Genomic DNA, 15,376 nt, shown 5'->3' with positions numbered 1-15,376 from the left:
GTTTGCTTAGTGCTGTCTGTTCTGTTGCAACAATCTGCATCCTTTCCATCACCAATACCACACTGTCTTGATGAAAACAGCTTTATAGGAAGACTTAAAATTGGGCAGCCTGAGTGCTACAGCTCTCATCTCTGGCCTTAATTGGAGCTTTTAGACTACTGTCATTTTATGTAATTATTGATAGGTCTGGACCTATGTTTACTTTTTTATTCTTTGTTTCCATTTTGTTTGTTTTCTTTTCTTTTGGTCGTCATTTCTATTCCTGTTTTGGGTTTCCTTTCTTCCTTGGGGTTAGTTGAGTTTTTTCAGTATTTCCTTTCAATGTATCTGTTGTGGTTTTTGTCTACATAATCAGAATAATTACTTTTTCTTTTCTGATTGCACTAGGGATTATCCCAATGCACATAGCTAACTTCTCGTGGTCTTAGAATCAATACTATACCACTTCAAGTGGAATGTGGTTATAAAAGCCCATATAGGTCATGAACCTTCTCCATTGTGACGTTCTTGTCTCATAATATCTTTAAACATAAAGAACCCCTTCAGACAGCATTGCCTTTCTTGCATTTAATGGCTGAACATACTCAAAAGAATTCACACAGGAAGAAGAGCATTCTGTAGTTGCCCAGATTCTTAGTATTGTTGCTACTCCATCATCCTTGAGCTCCTAGGTTTCCTCCCATTATCATTTTCCTTTCACCTGTTTGAGCAGGCTATGGGCAATTAATTCATATGGCTTTGTTTACCTGAGAATGTCTCAGAGGGTCTACTTCATCTCCATCTCTTTTATGAATATAGAGCTCTGGATAACAGTTCCTTTAGCCTTTCAAAAATATTCTACCTAATTCTGACCAATAGGATTTCTAATGAATAAATGGGAATTTGTCGGTTCACTCAGACAAACCCCTATTCAATTATTGCAACCTGGATCAGAGCCAATTTCTTTTCTTGTGGCAGGACTGGTGATTGAGCTCAGGATTTAGAACTTGTTGGGAAAGTACTCTACCACCTGAGACCTGCTTCCAGACCTTTTGGCTTCAGTCTTATGCTTTTACTTGGGGTGGCCTCAGCCTGGGATCCTCCTATATCTTAACCTCCTGATCAATTGGGATTACAGGTGTGAGTGATCACGCCCTACAAGATCCTATTTCTAATTCACACAACATAGATCTTTAATGTCACAAACCTCCTTCCTCTATAAACTGATGCTTAGGGGAGGGAGAAAGGGATAAGAAAGAAGGAGAGATGAATAAGAAGCAGTTAGAAAATTGACCATCTTTCAGAACCTCAGCTGATCTCTGAACTTGGCGAATGTTTCAAAAATTGAACTAATTAGTTTAGAGGGTCCCATGTATGGAAGACAACCTATGTGCAACCCACATATCAGGGTCTTCCATGCCAGGAAATTTCAGTTCCATGCAGTTCCAAAATGACTCAGAAAACAGCTAAAGATGGCTTACAGTGGATACATTGGTCTCTCCATCCATCCATCCACCCATCCATCCATCCATCCATCCATCCAACCAGGGTAAAAGTCCTAGGTAACACAGGCATGTTCCCCCACTGACACCAACACTTGTGCCCAAAGGAAACCTGCTCGATGAGAGGTTCCTGGGAAGCAAGGCAGGCCAGTGGGGTGCATTGTGGGGCTGGAAGGGTATCAGAGTTATCAGCTTACACCGACAAGACAACTGCTGGATTCTCTGTGTGACACTGCCTTAGGGCTTCCAGTGAGTGCTCAGCTCCAGCCTGGCCCAGTACAGGTCATAACCTATGCAGGACAAATTGCTATAGTAGCATGTTACTCCTAACCTGGACCAGAGGGGACATGATTGCTAAGCCAGAAAGCTCCCAGGTGACAGCTACCCTGGAGGTAGTAAGAGAATAGGAAGTATGGATTTGGGAAGACTGACATTGTTTATAATAGTTGGCTGTTTATAAACATTGCTGAACTTGATACTTGATTTTTAGACTGTGATGGACTCTTCCGTGGACTGGTTGTGGGTAGTTGGAGATGGTCAGAACATGGAATGAGTTCTGTTCTGTTCTCCTGCTCCTTATGTCAGCCAGATGGATTGTATGTTTAACTGTGGTTTTACTTGTATAACCAACTCTTTTTTTTTTTTTTTGTCGTTGGTTGTGGGGTTTGAACTCAGGGTCTGGGTACTGTCCCTGAGCTCTTTTTGCTCAAGGCTAGCACCTCACCATTTTGAGCCACAGCACCACCTCCAGTTTACTGGTGGTGAACTGAAGATAAGAGTCTCATAGACTAGGGGCTGGGAAGGTAGCTCAGCGGTAGAGTGCATGCCTTGCAAGCATGAGGCCCTGGGTTCGATTCCTCAGCACCACATAAACAGAAAAAGCCGGAAGTGGCTCTGTGGCTCCAGTGGTAGAGCGCTAGCCTTGATCTGAAGAGCTGAGGGACAGCGCCCAGGCCCAGAGTTCAGGTCCCATGACTGGCAAAAAAAAAAAAAGAGTCTCATAGACTTTCCTCCTGGGCTGGCTTTGAACTTTGATCCTCAGATCTCAGCCTCCGGAGTAGCTAGGCACAGCTATCAGTGCCCCGTTGATTCCTTTTTAACAAAAGTCATTCCAATTACAGGGCCTTGAAAGAGTCCTGTATTGTTATTTTTATTCAAATGTTTTTTCTTTCTTGAGATTGTTTTTAACATATTTATGAGATGATTTCTTTGTTGCTTTGCATGTCCCTTCCCCACGGTATAACCCCTGCTTTCATTGTTTTTGATGTTGGTATAATTTGTGGAAGGGAAGGGCAAAACCATATCGTTTAAATAGGGATGCAGGTAGACCCATTGCAACAATGAGATGTACAAATCGTTATGTTAAAAAACAAACTTTACAACTTTGGTGGGGGGCGGTAATGGGGGGGAATGGGAGATGGGAAGGGATGATAAGGGGAAACAAAGGAGGAGGCAACAATGCTTGATAAAAATGTACTCATTACATTGCCCATGTAATTTTAACCCCTCTGTACGGTATTTTCACAATTTAAAAAAAAAAACACCAAAAAACAAAAGGCATGATGTGTGTGTGTGTGTGTGTGTGTGTGTGTGTGTGTGTGTGTGTGTGTGTGTGTGTGTGTGTATGTGTATTCTAGGATTTAAACTCAGGGCCTTACACTTTTTTTTTTCCATTCTACCACTTAAACCATACGTCTAGTTCTAAAGGTTGCATGACTTTTTAAGTTTGGAAAGCACAGCACAAGATGCCATGGCTCACCACAGAAAGTGTCGGTGGCTACACAAACCTGGAAAAATCACCAGGCATACTGAGTCACCGGAGGCACACAGTACTTGAGTATGCTATTAGAATCACTGGTAAATGTTTAACCTTCCATACTCTCAGGTAGGGAGTGCAATACCTGGATTTGAAGTGCTCACTGGTTCCCATGGTATAAATTTTCACAATCCAGTCAATTCCAAGTTGCCATTGGACGGTTTCTGAATGCAGAGTTGGGAAGAAGTGGCCACTTGAAGGCTCAGGAGCTGGCTATGGCTCATGACTGGCACATCACTATCAATGAATGATCTTCCCTAGGTTTAGAGCTAGCTGAACAGCAGGAGACAAAGAAATGTTGTGATGCCAGTCTTATGATAACAGCTGGGTTAGAGGATGTGGCAAGTTGGGTTATTCTTAGATACATATCTTCTCTCATTGTTTTACACAAGTGGATTTCTTATTGCATTGACTTGGGACACCACCAGTTCCTAGTCCAGGCCCAAGAGGCCTCCTGGTTCTCCTACCCTCACCATTTGGTGCCCAAGCCATCCTCTGGTCCCAGGGAGAATGGGCACAGGAGGTAAGCCCAGCCCAGGTAAGTCCACCTTAGCTTCTGAGTGGTGTCAATGCTTCTTGCTGTATCTGAAGCATTACTGAGCTGTAGTTGATGTTTTCTGAATAGTACAGGGAGGGGAAGCTGATATTTCTAAATATGTAATATAGATATGGAACTGGGAAATTAAGACATTTAGAGATACTTGGGAAAATGGTGCTCTGGTGATGTGGTAGAGAAATTGCTTGGTCAGAGTATTTCTTATGGCAATCTTTGAAGGAGAAATGACCTCAAGGATTAATGGAGCTGGTCATGATGGCTTCCGGGAAGAATGCTGTTGACATGACCTTCTTGGAACTGCAAATGGTAAAGTAGTACAGTGAAAGATGACTTTCAAAAAGCAACTGGCCCATTTACCACAGAGTTTAGAAAATTAAACTTATTTTTTTGGTGCTTGGGCACTGCCCCTGAGCTTTTTTGCTCAAGGCTAGTGCTCTACCACAAGCCACAGCTCCACTTCCTGTTTTTGTTGGTTAATTGGAGATAAAAGTCTCACAGACTTTGCTGCCTGGGCTGGCTTTGAAACAAGATCCTCAGATCTTAGCCTCTTGAGTAGCTAGGATTACAAGTGTGAGCTTCTGGTGCCCAGTGCCCAGCTTACATGTATTTCTTATCTACAGTCTCTCTAGCCAGTTTTTTTGAAAAAAGCCCCAAACAAAAAACTCTCACATTAAGATGTGGCCTGTAATGCAAAGACAAAATCTAGGGAGTGCCATGAAAATATCCTCAAAGTAGAGAGGAGATCAGGAAGTGTGATTGATTGTACTGGCCTGTATCTTAAGGTCTAGAAAGGAATATGATGTAATGTAATAATCTTTCATGTCCAGCCCTGGCGACTCGCATCTGTAATCCTAGCTACTCAAGAGATTGAGATCTGAGGATTGTGGTTCAAAGCCAGTCCAGACAGAGAAGACTCTTATCTTCAATTAAATAGAAAAAAAGCCCTCAAGTGGTAGAGTACCTGCCTTGAGCTAGTACAAGCCCCAATACTAGGAGAAAATAAAGTGTCTTTTCAGCAACAATAGGCTATATAGAAACATCCAGGGAGTGGCCCACAGCAGATGGTTATGGGACACCAGTCCCCAGTTGCTGGGAGAAAAAGAATTACTATGTAGCTTTTGGCATATAGAGTGATCTAGAATCAGATATATAGGAGACCCCCCCCCCCCACACACACTGCAGGATGTTTGGGAGAAAGCTACAAAAAAACATATTGCCATTGTGGATTGAAATGAGACCAAGATGGTTTGAAACAAAAATCCTCAACCTCTCAGCTTCTTACAAGTAGGAAGAGATTGAAAGTTTTTCTTCAAGTCAGGCACATGCTCATGCCTGTAATCTTAGTTACTTAAGAGGCTGAGATCTTAGGATCATAGTTTGAAGTCAGCACAGGGAGGAAAGTTTGTAAGATCAGATCTTATCTTCAATTAGTCTCTCTCTCTCACTCTCTGTCTGTCTGTCTGTCTCTCTCTCTCTCTCTCACACACACACACACACAACTGTGAGGAGCTGAAGAATGAGGCTGCATTCTAGGCCTAGTATAGATCACAGCAATGTTGTTCTGCAAAATGCCTATGAACTGTCCTTCAGGTGGGAGTGTTCCTTCTTACCCTAGTTTTGGCTCCTCAGTGCATGCTGAGTGTTTCTATGTATAGAATATGTATGCAGAAAGCTTGTCTTTTTAGTTCATAAAGAACCATATCCAGAATAGTGATGGACCACAGATCCTGGACTTCATGCCTGAAATTGATTGGGCCAGCTGTTGAAGGTTGGCATGTAGAATGGGAAATGTTGACTCTGTGAGGGCAGGTGGTGGTGGACTATATTATGATTGGAGAAATATTCATTTGTGTGTGTGTGTGTGTGTGTATCTGTGTGCGCAAGCACACCTGTTGGTCCTATGACTTGAACCCAGAGCCTGGGCGCTATCCCTGAGTTTTGTCCTCAAGGCTAGTGCTCTACCACCACTCAAGCCACAGCTCTACTTATATTGCGTTGCTTAATTGGAGGTAAGAGTCTCACAGACTTTCCTGCCCAGATTGTTTTTGAAACTTGATCCTCAGATCTCAGCCTCCTGAATACAGGCTCACACCTGAAATCTATTCTCTTGTTTCTGTAGGTGGAGTATGCTTGCCTACCCTACTGACCACAGCTTGGACTGTGTTACTTGCTTGGGCCAAAGTGAGTGGAATATGAAGGCACACAAGTTCTGAGCCGAGATCTAAAGAAGGCCTGTTTTGTCTGCTTGCCTTCCATATGTCTTCCACCGCTAATCACCTGGAAGTTGGGAGGAGACAACAGTTATGTGGGGGCAGAGCCAAGTTGCTCCAAGCCGAACCCTCTGGTTAACTCCTAGAAGCCAGCCCCACCCCTCAGGACTGTGTGGCCAACCCACATTGGTCAGCTATCCCTCGGAGGAGCCAGATTCACAAGCTGAACCTGGTTGTTGTCATCTGGGATTGATTATTCAGTGCAGCTGGGGTCTGTGAGTGGACACCAAAGAGTTGGCTCTGCTGTACCACCATGCCCAGCCTCTTCATGCTGTGGGTTATCCACACCTAGGCAGTAGCAAAACAGAAGGTGTGAGACTAGGAGATGGGCTTTAAAAGCAGGGAGGAAAGAATGGAGCCAAGCACGCTCCATTCCTCCTTAGGACTTCTCACCAGCCAAGTAACTCCTCTAATGTGGAGGATGGAAGATAGGGCAGGAAGGAAGGAGGAGCAAGGCCAGGGGTGGCCTTTCCCTGACACACATTGAAAACTCAGATTCTCTGCAGAAGAGAAATATGCTAAATTCTGTTTCACTTGGGGGCTTTTTATACTTATTTAAATGGAAAACCCTTCTTCAATCCCCTTGGTTACATGCCACAGAGATAATAGTATCCTTCTTTTCAGGGTATTGGAGCTTGAACTTATGGCCTAGGTGATTGCTGTTCTTAGTTCTTTTGCTAGAGGCTGGTACCTCTACCACTTGAGTTACAGCTCCATTTCCAGCTTTTTGTTGGTTAATTGGAGATAAAAGTCTCAGACTTTCTTCCTTGGCTTGTTTCAATGATTCTCAGACTTCAGCCTCCTGAGTAACTAGTATTATAGGCATGAACCACCAGTGCCTGGCTCCACAGATTTAGTTTTAAGCTGAATGCCTGCTAAGCTGAGGTTCTGCTTCCAGACTTGCAATCTGCCTGTGGACTTTCCATAGAAAGAAGGAAGCTAAGGGGCCTAAGCTGGGAGCTCAGAGGTCTGGCATACCTGGCCTGCAGAAGGTGCCATCTACTCCCTCTAGCTTAGTCCTGGGATCTCTCCCCTTTGTTTCCTGACTCAGTTCCAGAATGTGTACTAATCCTTAGTCCCCTCTGACCTCTGACTATTGTGAGTTTACTGCAGTGGTCCAAGCACTGCAAAGGGTGACTGCTTGCTAAACTGAGAATCTAAATCTACCTACCAGAAGACCTCTTAGTGCTCAGGTTCCTCTTCCTGGATCCTCCCTATGGCTCCATTTAAAGCCAACAGAGCATGTTTACTTGAAAGCAAAATAAACAGTGAAATGGACTCCTTGGGCACATGCAAAGAGGCATTTTGGTGCCAGCGCTCTACACAGGGTCCACTGGATATACGGTCCTTTGCCTCCTCCCCTAAGGAGATGCTCTTGATCTGCTTGGCCAGAGTCATGGTCATGGATTGATGAGAGTTGTGGGGTTGGTCCCACAGACCTTGGAGCAAGAGTGTGGAAGTTTCCCTATGATTGGATCCCTGTCTGTATGTACAAATGTGGAAAGGACTCATGATTGGATAAAAGCTGGGGGAACCTGCACTTGGCCACAGCTGTGAAAGGCACATGCATTTATAACCCAAAGCCTGGTGTCTGATGGGTATTTTCTACTGCATTGTTCCTCCTGGTCTTATTAGAGCAGGTCCTGGCTGCCACCTTCTATCCCTAGCTACCTAGCTGGCAAAGCCTTTCACATTCACTTTCTAGGAGGCCTATACACTCAGGCTCTTCCCTCTGGGTTCCTTTGCCCAAGACTAGTAGATGGGCACTCTGGGATATACTTGCTTGCCCCAATTCTTCCCTTTGCCTGAGCTACAGGACTTACCCACTTAATTCCCATCCTCCAACTCAAATGTGTTTCATTACCAAGGAGTGTGCAGTGTGGCTGACCAGCAGAACAGAGATTCACTGCAAAATGTCAAACCCTGCCTCCCCCTCCCCAGACTGACAAGAAACAAACAGCCAGTAAATGCTTCTGCATTAAACATTTCTTGGCTGAGGCGGGGTAGTCAATTTTGACACTGTGGAGAAAAAAATACAGCCTAATTTCCGTTCAAATGCACCAAATTTACGGCAAGGATTCTCATTAACCACTGTCAAGGGAGAAGCAGATAGACAAGATAAATTATGAAAAAATTACTTTTTTAATGTACAAAAAGGACTTATTTACAAGTTGAGCATGTCATCTCAATTCATAGCATGTAGAAAAAAAGCTAAAAATGTTTTTTTGGCAATATAAATTTGGCTGGACAAGTCACCTACAGTATATTCAGGGAAGATGTTATCTGCACAAAATATATACAGGCAGGGGAATGGCAAGTGCAGTCTTAGGAAGCAAGCTAATACCACCATGGAGCCACAGCCCATGGCCAAGTCCCAGAGTTGTCATTTGGAGTTGGCCTTGGCTCTGGACCTTAACAAGGAGTCTGATGCACTGGAAGGGGCTAGATGAGCAGGTTTGGATCCTGTTTCCAGACTTTGCTTCAAAGTTCCTCCCTAAAGCCAAGGTCACAGTCAGAATGAAGCTCCATCTGAGCAGTGTGGTTGGTCTGGCAAAGGAACACATCTGATATCTGTATATATGTGATGGAGAAGCCGCATTGCTTCACCCTACTGGACATTCAGAAAAAAAATATTCTTGGAGCCAGTTCCAAACTACATTTCCATTTGGGGCTTGGCCACATTGAACAAGGAAACTGAGTAATAATTCCTCAGACTCTAAGAGCCAACCTCTCCACCCTCCCATCCCTACCCTAAACATCATGCACACACATCGTTCTCTGAAAATAATCAGGGAGAACAGCAGAGGTCAGGGTATCAGCCCTGGCTGCATTTCTGGCTTGGTGTGCACTATTGGGCTGTCACTAGCAGCCCAGCATGGCCTGCAGGAGCCTGGACAGGGCTGTAGATTTCATGGTAAGATGGGCAGACTGCTTTGGAAAAACAGGATTGGAAAAACAGTAAACATGCGACTTCCTCTTCCTACTGGAAAGCCTCTGGGGTGGCCTAAGGCTGGGCCCAGGTGCCATCTCACCTCCAGAGGCCTCAGCCAATCCTTCACCCAGAGCAATGCCAGCAGCCAGAGGTATTTAGAAAGTTTCTTTTCAGGAACAGCTACATTGTCCATGCAGGAACACTGTAAACATGGTCAGGAGAGGCCCAGGTAGCTTCTGGGCTTGTCCCAGGTAGTACACTTTTTATTTATTTCCTTTTACTGGGTGCAACTTACATATTTTATTCATTCATAATATATCTGGGCAATTTGCCAGTCCTAAACTATGCTTAAGGGATGGAGATGCCAACTATCCTAAACCTGGCATTAGTATAGTACTTCTGCAGCACCCGCGTGGAATGTTATTCCCTATTCTTCATGGCAAGAGACTGTAGGAACCTCAAGACTCAAGTTTTATAGGAGAATCCTGGCAGCTGGCAATTCCATTTCCTTACAGGTGGCAGAACAACAAGCCCATCTTCTTGGCACAGAATATCCATTATGGTTTCAGTTTCCAACCCAAATGTGGCTCCCCTACCCTCTTTCCACATGTAGTTGAAAAGCCCTTGGCCAACATAATCTCTCATTAGCCAAATGACAGAGGCAAAGAAGCCAAAGCTGAGTGGCCCCATAAACACCCAAGGCTGGCAAGTACTGTGTAAATCAGTTTCTCATTCCTTCTTTTCCTTTCCTGTTGAGACTTTTTTTTTTTTTTTTTTTTAGTATTCTGAAAAGTAGTCCAAAAGACCAGAGAGGATGCCCACAAAACTTCTCTTAAAACATCTGCAGTCTGAACCAGCCATTGGCAAAGATCCTTCAGGCCTACTTAATACTTTATTTTAGGAAAAAGATGAATGGATGAGATCCTATCCTTCCAGGAGGCCACAATCCCCCAGGGTCTGCTCTGCATCAGGGATCGGACCTTAGGTCATCATGTTCAGGAATTTGTTCTCCTCAGCCAGACTGCTGAGCATGGAGCTCATGTCGCCAACGGCCATGTTACTGATGCCTGAGGGGATGGAGGGCAAGGTCAGGGAGTTCCGAGGGGTGGTGAGGCGCGAAGAATTCTGGGAGAGGTTGTGTAGAAGGCTGGGGCTCAGCGCACCGGAGAATAAACTTGAGTGATCACCATCATCCATGATGGCATCAAAGTCAATCTGAGGGGCCTCCAGGAGCTGGGAGTCCACGGTGCTGGACACCTGGTTGACCCCTGGTGAGGGTAAGGGCTGCGGCTGGATGTTGTCTGGGCAGGCTTGTGGCTGTGGGGGTTGGGGCTGAGGGGCTGGGCAGCCTCCGTGGTTCTCTAGTCCTCCATTTTGTTCATACATGTGAATCTGGCCATAATAGTAGAGTGTGTTGTGGTCCTGTGCCCCACCTCTGTCCTGAGGGGGTAGTGATCCCATGGTGCCCACTGCACCCTTGGGTACAGCCTCTGCTGTCTCCTGGTTGGCAGATGTGGTGACCATGGCATGCCCACTGGCCCTGGCATAGGCCATTTGTTGCTGCCCAGCACGTACCCCACGGTGGCGGCCTGCAGGGCTAGGCTCAAGGGGTGGCCGGGGTTGTACTAAACCGAAGCTAGATGGAGCTGCTCCCATCATGCCTTGCTGTGGCTCCATGAAGCCAGGCTGGTGGGAAGACAGAAGGCCCTGGCGGTAGCCTTCCTGACTCGGAGTAGCTGCCAAGTGATGGCTTTGCTGTGGATAGCTCTGGGCTGGGTGAGGTGGTGGCACCCCAGCCAGGGCAGAATTTGGAACTCCCAGTTCCTGGTGGTGACTGCCCATCATGGTTGGGTTGGAGGCAACTTCCATTTGCTGAGGGAGCCCCAGGTGGGCTGGCTTGGCCCCCATGTTGTTGCAGGATGGGGGAAACTGGTTCAGGGTCCCACTGGGGCTGAGCTGGGGGTGGGCTTGGCTGTAGTTGGTCTGAGGGCTCACAGCTGAGCTCAGGCTGAGGCCTTGGCCACCTGTGGCTGGCTGGCGCAGCTGCTGCTGCATGTAATTCACTCTGGGGGCTGAAGAAGCTCCACTAGGGAGCTGAAGGTGTGGCTGGGTGCTGTCCAGGCTCCCAGGACTCAGCTGCAGGCCTTGTGGACTGTAGCTTGGGTACTGGCCAAAGGCAGCCTTCTGCTGCACCACAGCCAGGTTGCCCTGAGGAAAGGGCGGAGGCTTTACCTGGTTGGGCATGGCATCCATCGTACCTGAGCTCACCTCATTCCACTGCACGGGCATGTTGTTTTTATTCAGGCTAGAGGATGCCCCATAGCCCAGCTGGCAGCCTTCCATGCTAGGGACAGAGGGACCCATATTGGAGTCGGCAGCTGCTAGCCTGCGGTGGCCGTGCAGCCCTGGGCTGGGCAGCTTGGGGTTCTCCGGGAAGCTCTGGCTGGGGTACACCTGCCGTGTGCTCTCATCCACGGTGCTGCTGGTGTGTGCCTTGATATACTGTACCACATCATCAGGCAACACCAGATCATCCTCTGCCAGCCCCAGGCCAGACTCAGGCCCTGTGCTGTCCACTCCTGCAGCCATGGCCTCCATCACCACATTCTCGCTGATGCTGGGTGGCCTGGGAGAGTAGGAGCTGTGGATCAGGCTGCTGTTGGTGCTTGGGTGACCCTGTAGGCGGAGCCCCCTCCTCTCGGTGTTGCAGGGGGGCAGTGGACCCGGGTTCACATTGTGGGCGCTGTGAAATCGCTGCACCCGCGGCAGGGTCAGGGCCTCGGAGCGTCGCACTGGGTCACTGGCACGCCGGGCACCGCCTCCTGGCGCTTCATGGGGGAATGCAGGCGCAGCCCCAATGTGGCCATGGCCGTATGCAGGCCCATCACTGCCACGCCGCGGGCCCAGTGAATGCGGGTAGATGCCGGGCAGCGTGCGATCGGGTACATCCAGCATGGCCAGCCTGGTCCGCAGACTCATGCGCTCCAGGCCTGGCAGTGGCGTGGGCGGTGGTCCCCCGGTGGCCGCTGCGTACTTGGCGCGCAGGCTGTACTGCTGGGCTGGTGTGAGGTTGAGCATCCCCGAGCTGCCTCCGCTGCACTGGCTGGCCTCACTCGAGCGTCGTGAGGCATCCGTGGAGATGGGGTCGTAGGAATCAGCTGAGCTGGCGTTGTGTGGACGGCTGGCGCCCAGGGGTGAGGCCTCGCTGGATCGGCGGCTGGAGAAGTACGGGGAGATGCCTGAGGAGCGGCGGCTCACTGTGTAGGCTGAGCTGACAGTGCTGGTGGAGCTGTCCCGACGCTCTTGCAGCTGGCTGAGCATGGTCACCTCGCTGGCAGACAGCTGGGACAGTCGAGGATTGGGCAGCAGCCCTGCTGGCCCGCCATCCACGGTGCCACTGAAGTTTTCCAGGACAGAACCTAGTGGGGGCAGAACACAAAGGTTAGTATCCAAGACGAGGGTCCTATTCTGTGCTTTTTGACCAAGCAAAGGCTGTTGGGGTTGAGTCTCATCAGTTCTGAGTGCAAGAAGGGAAGGAAAGGATAGAAAGTGAAGAAAAGGCACCCATTACCAAGGGTGGGTAAGTGGAAGTCAGGAGGCTGATGACTACTCTTCGCTTCTTCACTGACTGGTTGATCTTAGCTTCATCACTACAGGTTTGGCCCTGAGTTCTCATTACTTGGACCCTCAGTTTCTCTAGCTAGCAGTAGGACTGGGTTATTAATGGGAGGGGGGTGAGTGGCCCAGGAGGGCTCAGACCTTATCTCCTGCATCTCTCAGTCTGGGGCTACTAGCTGGGAGTTTAATAAGCACACTGGGATTCATAGCTGTGGAAGAAAAGCTAGGCCACAGGGACAGGCAAAGCAGCAGTGAGCCCCAGCTGATCTCAGAGATCTCAGGCCTGCCCCCAGTTGAGTCCCTCACATTTCTCTGGTGGTCAGTCACTGGATATGGCCACCTGAGAATAACCTTGGCTGAATCAGCTGCCTTCAACCAAGGAGACACCATAGTGTCTGAATGGGGCTGAGTTCAAGGCTACCTGACCAGTAGTCCTTCAAATGGGGAGGGCAACATGTACTCTTCAAGATGGAGCATCAATGTCTACCCCATGGCTACTGATCCGTGGAGGGCAGCCTGGGGACCAAGTATCCAGTACTCAGCACTATACATGCAGCACTCAAGAGATGCTTGCTGAAGACACCTTCTATCTCAAAGTGCTGGCTAAACACAGTGCTACCACCTCCATGAAGCCTCTTTGCTCTTGCCCAGCTCTTCCTCTTCATAGCTCTGCCCCTAGCTCTGTCTTTGGTGCTACTGGATTTATTCTGCAGTAGAGTGGGACTCTGGAGGCCCAGTCTTCTGAACATGGGCTCTCTTGGAACCAGGATGAAGTAGGTGTCCTCCCTGTGGCCTTCGCTCATCAAATGACTGAGTAGCCAGACAAGGATGGGAATGATGGAGTGAGCATCCATCTGTACTATGGTACAGTTGGAAGAGTGTGGGCTTCAGAGCCACTCAAGACTAGGCTGACTTACACCTGCCCTTGATCTGGATAGGCCACTTTCATCTTTCACGTTCCTTCTCTGTGTAATGAAGAGCTTTCTCATTGTGGACAGCCAATGAGATGCCTGGTGGGAGTTGACCAGCTGGTACAGCCTCAAGCTCTTTCCTACCCCAGCCTGAAGGCTCTGGGTTTCTACTTACCACTTGCTGGGAGGGGAGGCAGCTTGGTGCTCCGGGTGTGTGGAGCCGGGCCGGCCCACGAGCAGGAATCCTTGAGTGACTTGAGTTTCTCCCTCTTGAGCTGCTCGAACCGGTGCATAGTGGTCATGTGTTTGCGTAGCTGCAGGCCACCAGCGGAGGGGGCAGCCAGGGCTGGGGGGTCGCCCCCTGGTGAGGTGTCATCCAACGCTGTCAGGTCTCCCAAGCTCCCGGGCCCGGGCCCCGGCATCTCCACGCCACTGTCATTGTTGGGGACACTGCCCAGAGGAGAGGGCTCACTGCTGCAGGATGATTGGGCTCCGGGGCTGGACTGACACAGCTACAGGGGTGAGGGAGAAGACACAGGCTCAGAGTGTGTTAGATGACACTTGCTCCTTTGTCTACCCCGCAACCTCCTGGGCTCTGCATGCTTGAGCAGGGGGCACTGGTGAAGGAAGGAAGCTATTTGGAAGACGAGCTTATAAGCCATCACCATCTGTCTGTCTGTGTGAGATGGTCAGGTCACTTCCCTTCTCAACTAGGAGACAGAGCTGACCTGGCTTCCCTGTGCCTGACACCTGGAACGTACCCAGTACAGCCTGAAGAGAAGACTCTCATTCCCAACAAACTGATGAGTCCACCGTGAAAAACAACACAGACCTGCTAACTTGGTGCCTTCTATGGGGCAGAGGGCTCTCAACATTAGAGGCAGCTAATTAGGCAGGGAAAGGTTGATCAGGCAGGGAGTGTGAGATCTAGACACCTCCCCCTCCCCCCGCCCCTGAATGGCCACCCCAAATCATCCCTTTCTGAGGGCTGGAGTGGAGTGGAACAGGTTGTAGACAGTACATATGTATAATCATCAATGCCATAGAACCTGGGCTAGACCTTCTGTGGCCTGAGAGCTGAGCCTTGATGATGCTCATCAGGGATGTAGCAGCTTGGGGCACACATGAAGTGTTTCCCCATGAAGGCACAAGCACCAGGGAGACAAGGATCTTCTAGGCCTTGCTTACAATCCTCTTCCCTCTGCTTGATCTTCAAGCTCCTTTGTGGGTTGGTCTGCCTCTCTCCTATAGTTTAGACTCACAGTCCCCTTCTGCTAGGCCCCTCTGCAGCTTTGTTTCCCCTGCTCCCCACAACTTCTAGTCTTTGTTTCCATAAGCCTACCTGCAGTGCCTTGTCACTGACACTCCAGACCCATGGTCCCAGGCCTGGACCCCTGCAGTGATGGGCCAGTCTCCCCCAAGCATCTCGGCCTCCCCCTCACTCACCAAGCCCACCCTCACCCCCCTACCCACCTTCCGCTCACCTCAGTACCGTCTATCCTTAGGGGAGGTACAGTTGGGAAAAAGAGGTGGAAACAAAGAACAGGTGGTTAGAACACAAAGAGCGTAGGCAGAGGGGGGAGGACATAGGGACAAGACAGAGGGTGGGGACCCATAGGGACACTTGAGTGCTGGTTAGAAAGGTAGACACGCAGAGGACACCTTGCATGGGCAGATCAACATGTAGGGGGGAGTCCACCCCCAGCCTCGCCACAGCTGACCAGTAGAAGCTGGGTCAGAGAAAAGAACTCGGACAAGAGGTGCCATGTAAGGCCAAATGAGGTAAAGAGAG

General features: G+C 48.8%; 1 protein-coding gene across 1 annotated transcript in view; it reads right to left on the bottom strand.

Moving 5' to 3' along the window:
- Positions 1 to 10,036: 10,036 nt before the first annotated feature.
- Positions 10,037 to 15,376, bottom strand: part of Gli2 (GLI family zinc finger 2) — a 174,049-nt gene continuing 168,709 nt past the window's right edge. Inside the window, exons 12-13 of the mRNA XM_013020687.1 lie at positions 13,760 to 14,096; positions 10,037 to 12,474 (exon numbers count right to left, since the gene is read on the bottom strand). Coding sequence (XP_012876141.1) covers positions 10,037 to 12,474; positions 13,760 to 14,096 — 2,775 coding nt within the window. The remainder of the gene's footprint in view (positions 12,475 to 13,759; positions 14,097 to 15,376) is intronic.

Source organism: Dipodomys ordii, unplaced genomic scaffold (genome assembly GCF_000151885.1).
Source record: "Dipodomys ordii isolate 6190 unplaced genomic scaffold, Dord_2.0 Scaffold52, whole genome shotgun sequence".
In the NCBI taxonomy this organism is placed as follows: Eukaryota; Metazoa; Chordata; class Mammalia; order Rodentia; family Heteromyidae; genus Dipodomys; species Dipodomys ordii.
This window is presented reverse-complemented; position numbering and strand designations above follow the sequence as displayed.